This window comes from Typopeltis vanoorti, chromosome 5, assembly GCF_054136105.1.
Source record: "Typopeltis vanoorti isolate ZY-2024b chromosome 5, IOZ_Tvanoo_1.0, whole genome shotgun sequence".
Classification (NCBI taxonomy): domain Eukaryota; kingdom Metazoa; phylum Arthropoda; class Arachnida; order Uropygi; family Thelyphonidae; genus Typopeltis; species Typopeltis vanoorti.
The window spans coordinates 157,123,387-157,133,447 of NC_143553.1; the positions used below are offsets into that span (position 1 = coordinate 157,123,387).

The window sequence follows — 10,061 nt, forward strand, 5'->3', positions numbered from 1 at the left end:
TATTTTATTTTATTTTTTTTACTTAATGTCTCATCTGAATGGAAAAATGAAAAAAAGAAAGTTATAAAATATATATGTTATACAATTTTAAGTGTAATAATCAAGTTATATAATTTTGTAATTTTTTCTTTTCTATTTTTATTTATTTGTCCCCCCCATATATATATATATATATATATATATATATATATATATATATATATATATATATATATATCTCAAAAAAACAAAGGTTCTTTAATAAATGTCCAACTTTTTGGCGGTGATACTAATTTGTTTCTTTCTTTGTTCTGCAGATTCTAATCAATGGCGTGCACAGGGATTTCTTATAAAGTAATCGAAGACGATAGGTTTCTTCCGGAAAGAGATCTTGATATCCAGTTGAAGAAAATATGTGAAGATTCCAAAGCCAGAGATGCGTATATCGGACAACTTAATGAAATAGTACACGGTAAGTTCTTATTGTTTTGAAAAAAAAAGTAATAAGTTCACCTTGAAAGAAAAATGCGATTGGAATGAGTGTGGATTTTCTTAAAGAACTTATTTTCGTTTCAGAACTGACACCCAAATTTCTTCTCATTTTATGTGTAACATTTCAGAGGTCGTTGTTTCAGAGCGGGCTGCACACTGATACAAGATTTGGCTTGTGACCTCGCACTAGAAACAAATAATATGCAAACTTGAATGAGAAGTGAATGAAACGTTTAAAGAGGAACACAAGGCTTTTAAATAACTTATTTTTTAAACAGTCTCCTTTAAGTTAGACAGAGATATTTATCGAGAAAATGTTAAACAGACATTTGGTCATTAGACAAATACTTCAGGGTAAAAAGAGTATCCATAAGTAAGACGTGGATATAATATAAGGATGATAATATAATATCATCCTTAATATAAGGAAACCGTTTCTAGGATTAATTATTATCCTGTCATGCACAAACGACAATCGCTGCCTTGGCTCCGCTACAACAGGAAGGAGTTTTCAACCTAAAATGAGTTTACTATAATGTTTTCCTCATATGGTAGAAAATTATCAATTTTCCTTCAATAGGAAGAAAAGATGAAAAAAAAAAGAAAAAAAAGAATTCGGAAATTCATTTAAAAGAAGCGAAGGATTTGTAGTTAAATTGAATGAACAGCAAAGCACAAAAGAAAGTTAATCCAGAATTGGTCCAAGCTCGTATGCGAGAGATGGGAAGCTCGAGTACAAACTGAAGCTAATTCTAGGTAATGTAAGAAATAAAAAATAACAAAATACAACGAATCTCTCAATTTTCTGACGAAAGCAATGGAGCCAACCTTCTGGGACCCACAAAAACATAAATAAAATAAAAATTGCTGAGGTCAGTCTTTGCGATTCCATCTAAAGAAACATATACTACTCTTTCAGAAGGGCAAACCTTTGGTCATTTCACAATTTATTTGCTAGGGTAGGAGGACAAAGAAACAAACTTTCTTTGCAGCCAATGCCCAATTCGTTGGAATTTCCTACGTCAAGTGTGTTTCTGAAAACCATTACCGAGATGATTTTACTCACCCTGAGTGAGATTACTGTACTGTATACCGAAGATCTGAATTATTTTAAGAAGTTAAGTGAATGACCAAATTTTAAGAAGTTTAGTCTAGACCCAACTACCAGGAACCTTCAGCTATTACCACACATATGGTGTCCGTATTCTTTATGTTTGTGAAAGTCTCTTTTATTAGTAAGATTATTATTAAACAAGTATGTTTAAGTGAACACATTTTAATTGCAGAAGCATATGTAATGCCCTCGGAACGTTTGATTGAAATGGCACTGGCATGTTAAAACTACTTCAGATCCGCTCTGACATACCATGCCAGAGGAAACCCAACCTAGATTATGCCATCTTTGACCTTCTTTGGTTGAAACTATCCCTTCCCCACTCAATTAAATTCATTTGCACGCTCTACTTATCCCCTAATGCAACCAACCATTCTGAGCACTTTAATTTCCTCTCCTTAAAAATTGATTATCTCCAGACCCACTTTCCGAACTGCGAAATTATTCTCCTAGGAGATTTTAATGGCCACAACACCAACTGCCTTTCTCTTTCCACCTCCAGTTGTAAAGATCTTGCAGGCAGATATGCTGAAACATTTGCTGTACTATTTACTGAACGTACGTTGGAAGCAAAGTGTGAAGCCAGGCGATTGGCTTTTTCTGTGGCTGATGATGCAATGGAGCTTGGTATGACAGGGATGGGAACAGTATTGGGCAGAAGTTACGGTCTTCACTAACGACCTTACACAGATTGTGCAGATGCCAACCAGAATACTAGATAACCCGAATCACTCACCCAAAACACTCTAGATCTCTTCCTCACCAACGACACTTCCAAATATACAATGAATGTAATGCTCTTGTTGTGTCCCAATTTACGATTTCTACTCTAATCTTACAAATTCCTTTTATCTATATTCTTCTAACTTCTATGCCCGAGATTTTACCAAAACTTATACCAATATCTAAGTTATTGCTCCGGGTAGTACCCTTCATATTTGTATTTATTCTGCGCCTTTTGGGATATTTAGTTTAGGATATTACATACATAAACAAGGAGAAAGAACTCAAATATATCTGAAAGTGTAACTATTGCAGTCGTGACACTTAACTCGATTTTCAACTTAAATTTTCCGCGTGACTAAGTACAGTATTTTCAAGTGGTTATCAACTGCACATTTTATGTTGTCATGAATAGGGAGAAAGTCAATCTCGAATATATTTCTTAGTATTTAAATATTATTGCAGTCGTGACTCTTAATCTCTTTCCTCAACATTAAATTTTCCGCGTGATTAGGTACGATGATTTTAAGCAGTGCATTGGATTAGCAACATCAGACAACTCTTTTATCATTGAACAAAAGGTTTATTAAGTTTCTAAACATGGTACAATTCAAATACTAAACTAAAATACTTATAGACTAACATTAAATCATTACAAGCAATATGGCTATTTGTGATTATGCCGCCATACACATTAATTCATAAATTTACCTGATGTGAACAAATTAGATCAATTCACACTATCTGATTATTCATACTGAAGTAGATTAACAAATTATTCACTGCTAACACATACTTGTGACATTTCAATTATTTCATACATTACATTAGGCATTCAATTCTTAGGATACGTAATTACTTAATTCACACTATTCCGTTATACTATTATTTGCACTAACACACAATTATGTCATCTAAATATCTTGTGCAATATAATAGACATGCAAAAATATCTTAGGACTCTTAATCATTCATAAAATTCTTCATTCACACTTTATCAATAGGATCTAAACCTAATAACACATTCTATCATATACTTAACGTTTTTCTGCAGATTGCCAATTCAACAAATCCATGCAATCATGGAAAAAATGCTAATACTGTGAAGAATTTAATTTTCGTGTTGAATTCAGCATCTGTTTGACAGCGTAACTTCAAACCAATGGAAACAATTTTGCGATAAATATTTTGTGCCATATGAAATGAACAACCTGTTATAGTTGTTGATAAAAAATATGTTAGAAAAAGTGTTGATAGTTGCTTTCTCGAAGTCTACCATTAATGTTTCGGGATCTAGTGATGAGCATAACCCTTTAAGACACTGAATAAACTGCTGTAAGTTAATTCTGATTTGCCAGAAAGAAAAGCAAAAAGCCGCCATGTAATCCTTAGGGATCTCTTGCCAGTCCCAAGCTTGGATAAAGGAAAAGGGTCGGTCAGAAGAGTATCGATGCTCTGACCGTAAAGAAAAAACACGATTGTTATCTGATGCATATACAATCAACTGTTACTACATTCTAGCTCGGACGTCGCCGGATCAACAAGGTCTGCGATACCAATTGAGCTATTCCATATCATACTCATTACCTGGTGGTGATATCTGTTTCAATTCTTCAGTCAATTTCCCAAAGCTATCTAAATATAGCTTTTTTCGTATAACTCACTACAGTATCTTGACCATCGCTGTACAATTTTATTTTATTCATCAATACTTTGCCTATTTCGTCTTTAACTGTATTCTGTTTTGGTTATCATCTTCTATTAAATGGTTCTAATCTAACTTCTAACCATTTCATCTTATTGGGCTGACTGCTTTTTTCACCCCATTACACTTTCTTCTATATTGCTCCTCTATTTGTTCTGATGTGTCCCTTCTTCTGGTCCTATTTCTTCAACTATATCTTCTATCGCCTTCATTAATCCTTTCACTCTTAGATTCGAATTTTGTTCTTTGTCAACACTTCTGCGTTTCTCCTCTAACACTGTTCTGTACCTTGTTCCTATTTGTGCTTCATTTATATTCGCTCTCTTCGTTTCCGATTTTGGAGTTTATATTTTTTAATTTCAACTTGATGTTTGCAATCACTAAACTAAACTATATCCAAGTCTATATCCGCTCCTTGAAAAGTTCGACATTGCCGTACTGATATTATCCATCTTATGTTAATCATAATAATATCAGTAATGTTCTTGATTTTCCCATCATTTGATTGCCACTTCCATTTTCTACACTCCGTTTTCTGGAATCATGTGTTACAGATCATCATATCGTGGTCCACATCAAATTTTAACATTTTTTCACCTCGTTCATGTCTTTCTGCGAAACTATGTTTTCCGCCGACTCTTTGCCAATCATCATTATCTATTCCGATTTTGGCATTTCAATCTCCTTCAATAATTAGTACATCCTGCTTTGGTACTGTTTCTATTATCTCTGTCAGATCTTTGTAAAATAAGTCAATATCCCCATATGTGCTGTCGGATGTGGGTGCATATATATGGACTTTTGATATATCAAATGGTTTTGCTTGAAATATTGCAGCCTTGTTTCCTTCATTTACTGGTAACAATGTCTCTCTAGCTCCCTGTTGATTTCCATCGCAACTCTGCCAGTCCTAATATATCACACCGATATCTCTTCATTTCCTGGCGACGTAATTCTAGTTTTCCTGCCATCCAAAGTGTCTGTATGTTCCTCTAATAATAGGTCTGTTAGTTTCAGTTTTTGTTTCCTTTCGGTATCCACTTTTCGATCCAACCCCCGATCGCTCGATTGGTATCGCGGACCTTGTTGATCCGGGCGACGTCCGAGCTAGCATGTTGTAGCTGTTCATCGTATATGCATCAGATAACAATCTTTTTTTTCTTTACGGTCAGAGCATCGACACTCTTCTGACCGACCCTTTTCCTTTATCCAGGCTTGGGACTGGCCTGAGAACCCTAAGGATTACACGGCGGCTTTAATCAGAATTAACTTACAGCAGATTATTCAGTGTCTTAAAGGGCTTACCTTCATCATTAGATCCCGAAATATTAATGGTTGACTTCAAGAAAGCAACTATCAACATTTATTCTAACATATTTATATCTACAACTATAACAGGTTGTTCATTTCTTATGGCACAAAGTATTTATCGCAAAATTGTTGCCATTGGTTTGAAGTTATGCTCTCAAACAGATGCTGAATTCAACACGAAAATTAAATGCTTCACAACATCAGCATTTTTTCCAATAAGCAATGTTACTGATGAATTTGTTGAATTGACGATCCGCAGCAAAAAGTTAGTTATTTACGTAGTATTTATAAAACCATTATCATCTATTGATTATTTACAAAATTTTGTGTAAAATATCTTACGGCCAAAATATTTGACGGCGAAAATGTTGCGGCGAATTTTCCTACGCCCAAAATGGTTACGGCGAAATTTCCAGTCTCCCTTCCACAATGCACCTGTCTCACATTTAGATCGTACTACTGGCATCACCGAAGAAATAAGAGTGACATTCTTCTCAAGCATGATTGAATGAAAACGCTTACTCTCCCGAAAAAAACTGCTCACTCATTGCCATCATGACCTTCTGCCAAAAATACTTACTGTATGTATAATACCTAAACGGAAGAATAAAAGAAGAGAAGCAAACTTTAGTGATACATGTATAATCTGAAAGAAGGAAGAACAAACTAGACAGTCAACAAATAGACTGTCGTTTATCACTTCAATATAAAAATGATCAATCATTAGAGTATTACTTGATTAATAAAGTGAATGAGCATTTTCATTTGATATTTGCAACATAAAATAGTAGATGTAGTTTTTTTTTTCTTTATTATTTTTTAGATTTCTCTAATCATTGTAGCTCGGTGGATGTGGCGTTTGCCCACCACGGCGCTTCTCCGCACGAAGGAAGACTTCTTGATTTCGAATCTAGTCGGCGACTAGAGAGAAATTTTTCAAAGCCTTTTTTCGACCGGTTCCGGAGTTAGTCAATCTCTGAGACGGGGTCGCGTGTTTTTCTCCCGTAAACTAGGGTTTTTCCTCCGGTAAACTCAAGAAAATCGACCGTAGAACTCACACTATTTCAGACATTAAATATATTGTGTTAAGGTTAGAGTCCACGAGATGGCGGCGCTTGTTGAGCCATCTCTCTTCCCCGCGTACCGCTTAATTAGCGATAGCCATGGGCCAGCTCTCAGTCTCAAAAAAGGTAGATACGGCTAAACGCCTCGCCTACTCCCTATACGGGAATAAAAGGCGTTAGCTGATTTTTTTGACTAATAATTATAGATGAGATTCATAATTTCTTCTCAGCTGTTCTTACCGTAATACTGTACATCCCCAATTCCTCTTTATTTGATGTGCCTTGCAGTTATCTCTTGATTTCCAAACGCTGGCCGTTTGGCAATTCTTCAATTAGTTTAGGACAATCTAGTGAACTTCAGTACACAATCCAGATGTTGTTGTTTTTTCTCTTAAGAAAGACAACACTTTCTCTTACGTATGATAATTTTCATATTCACCGAATATCAATTTGTTTTCGTGGGCTGATTGAGACCTCCTGACTTTCTTTGATATCCACCTCTTTTTCACTGATCCAAAACTTACTATTATCTTTTAGACACTACTTTAGCCTCTGAAATAGTTAGGTTTAAATTATTTATTTATTTTTATCATATTGCAGTCAGTTGGACGCCGTATGGTCACTCCAGCACCTCATATGGTTTACGGGGGGGTGAAGTTTCTTTAGAAAAAGACGTGGTAGGGTCTTTTTCTAAAGAAACTTCACCCCCCGTCATCTTTAGAAACTTCACCAACATCATCTTTATAAAAAGATGTGGTCGTATCTCCCATTTCTACAGAGAATTCTTAAATCAATTTTCATCATTGCCGGATGGCGTGATTCAAGCCTGCTGCCTTCTTGTTAGAAGACGGGTTGGTCATCACTGGGCCTACTAGGAAGTCAGTGATTAGCGTATAAATTCCGAATTATTCTACTTTTAGAACGCTATCCTAAAAACCTCCTGAAATTGATGTTGTCCAAGATAGAGCCACCTGGTCAATAGATCGCACTTCTCTCTCAGGCTAACGCCACTTGAAAGAAGTTGTGGTTTCTAATTTTTTCTTTTCTCTAGGCATTCTAATGCCTGTCGTTCTGTTCTCTTCTACTTGTAACTCATAATTTACTTTCCGTTAAGGGGCGCGCCGGCACAGTGTGCAATTTGTGCGACGCACACAGGCGCCAGGATAGTAAAGACGCCAAAGAATATATTTCGTATTTCATTTTTACTCACTGATACGTTTTTATAACATGATTTTTTATTGAGGTGAGGGGTATAGGGGCGCCAGCTTAAAGTTTTGCACACAGACGCCGTATGCTAGCAGGTCATCAACTAGTCTGCATGGAAGTCCATGTAGAGAGTTCATCTTTACATTTAAATTATTTATTTATTTTTATCATATTGCAGTCTGTTGAAAGCCGTACAGTCACTCTATCATGCTTTTATGCTTTCAATTTCTTTTTCGTGAAACCTTTCCTCATATTCTTTGAGGAAAGGTTTCATGGCCTTATGGCCTAACATCTGATGTTGTTCAAAGAATAGCAACCAGCATGTTGGTCTTCATACCTTTTCCACACATAACTTTATCATAAGGACACTGATGTTCTGTATTGTGACACTCCAATTGCAATTTGTGTTGCAGTATTAATAAATAATAGATAATCCTTGAAAGTTTTATTTTCGATCAACTGCTATATATCTTACGTAGATATCCAGCGCAGTTCTTTGGAAACCAGAGATGTTAAATACAGACGTCATGGTGACTCTGAGCTCACCGAGGATGACATTCAGAAAGCAGCTGAGAAACTAAACGAGAATCCAGAAACAAGAGGTTTTTACTTAGAACAACTCAAGAAAATGTTGCAAGGTAAGTCGTGTTTAATTTTCACGAGGTTTTAATTAACAGTTATTTATGTTATTAAGAGCTTCTGTGCCTTCGACTTTAGCGACGATGACCTCTGGTTAAGATGTGAGAGTGAATGCAACTTAGGACACAAGGTCCGTTGAAAAAAGAACCTCGTGTCCTAAGGCATTTCAGTGAAGGTATTTATATTCCATTTGAGTCGGAGGTGGAGGGGTATAACTGTAAATTCATTGTTATTCTCGTGAAAGCACCATTCCCAGAATATATATGTCTATTATACTGTCCTAGCATACCACATAGAGAGAATGAACTGCCTTCTCATAATTAGCAGATTTATTTAAAGGTAAATTTTTCTCTCTGATATTCTGAAATTAGGCTAGCTTTTAAGAAGTATTTATTATAAAGAAGTCTAGGAGGTGATTGCACACGCAGTGATACGTGTTTCCAAAAATACCAATAATTATGACTTACATATTTCAACTAAAATATTCACATCGTAATATTGAAAATGCTTTCTTTAATAAAACCGAGTTGATTAGAAATTAGCAGGTTAAAGCGTACTGTACCAGCTTTATTATTACTTTATTCACAGATGAAACAAAACAACCAAAACAAGTTACCATTCACAAATGGAATGGTGATACATTACGTTTAAGATTCTTCCCCAGCATCTAAGAATAAGTTTATTGTAAATCATCTGTTTAAAATTCTTGATGTTTATTTCTTGTAAATAGATTTACTATTGCTGTCCTCTACCCAGTCTATTTTTGGAACAGTAGGTCTTCAACAAAAGATGCAACAGTTATCAAATCGTAAAGCAAGAACATCGGAAGTGGCACCACTACTGTCCAGTCAAGGTGCCATTCAAACGTCGAAGGATGACCTCTAACAGGCACTGAACATTGAAAGTAACAGCGTATATTGTAATGGCTGTAAAAGTAAGCTACTTTATCAATGCTCTCGAAAATCAAGAAAATGTCAAAGTATGGATTGTTTTCCCAAAGGCTAACACATTCATAGAAGCAGTTCGTTGTCTAGAAGAATATACCAAAAGGCAAATGATATATTTAATCTCACCAGTTATCACTTTTCCAAGTCCTATTACCGCAGTTAATATCCAGGTGACATTCGTATTGATCTTATCATCATCATCATCATGAAATTCCTGCCATGTACTCTCAAGGGGATGTACAGGATATGAGAGTACTACATGAAAAATTTACATCATTACTAACTTCCTGTCTAAAATTTTCCTCCAAATCAGTCTGTTACTTGTCAATCCACTTATATCTTGGTCTTCCTCTGGGTCGTTTTCCTGCCAACCTGGCAGAGAACACTTGTTTTGCTAATCTTTTCTCGCCTATTCTGTTTAAGTGACCATACTACCTGAAATTAGCTCTGTTAACGCATTCTTTCCTAATATCATCGTTTTTAATATGATATTGGCATTGATGCCATCTGTTCACGCCTCTAGTCTTTCACAAGACTCTCATATCTGCGGTCCCTAGTCTTTTGTCAAGTGTTTTACTTTTGACCCAGCTCTCAAATCCATAAGTTAAAATTGGTTTGAGTACTGTCTTGTATACAGCTAATTTAGTGTTCTGACTAATTTCTGTCTTATTCCGTATGAATTTATTCAATTGAGTTCCTACCATACCAGCTTTGTTGATTCTGTTGTCTATTTCCATATTTAATTTGCCATCTTCACTAAAAATAGTGCCTAAGTAGCTGAAATGTTTATATATAACAGAATATATTAATACTAAAGTTTCATAGATTGAAAAAAAATTTTTTACTTTTTATTATTAATAATTTATTATTATTAATATTCT

General features: G+C 35.2%; 1 protein-coding gene across 1 annotated transcript; it reads left to right on the top strand.

Annotated features, from left to right (window-relative positions):
* The first annotated feature begins 302 nt into the window (after positions 1–302).
* Positions 303–9,118, top strand: LOC150106986 (uncharacterized). The gene is made up of 3 exons (XM_090393531.1): positions 303–451; positions 8,074–8,232; positions 8,964–9,118. The coding sequence occupies exons 1-3, from the start codon at positions 307–309 to the stop codon at positions 9,116–9,118; spliced, it is 459 nt and encodes a 152-aa protein (XP_090249657.1). The 5' UTR covers positions 303–306.
* Positions 9,119–10,061: the final 943 nt, after the last annotated feature.

Excerpts from the sequence above, each read along its gene's own strand:
- LOC150106986 (XM_090393531.1), top strand. The coding sequence starts at position 307 with ATGGCGTGCACAGGGATTTCTTATAAAGTAATCGAAGACGATAGGTTT. Across the intron at positions 452-8,073 it reads ACTTAATGAAATAGTACACG|ATATCCAGCGCAGTTCTTTG; the intron begins GTAAGTTCTTAT and ends TATCTTACGTAG. Across the intron at positions 8,233-8,963 it reads ACTCAAGAAAATGTTGCAAG|ATTTACTATTGCTGTCCTCT; the intron begins GTAAGTCGTGTT and ends TCTTGTAAATAG.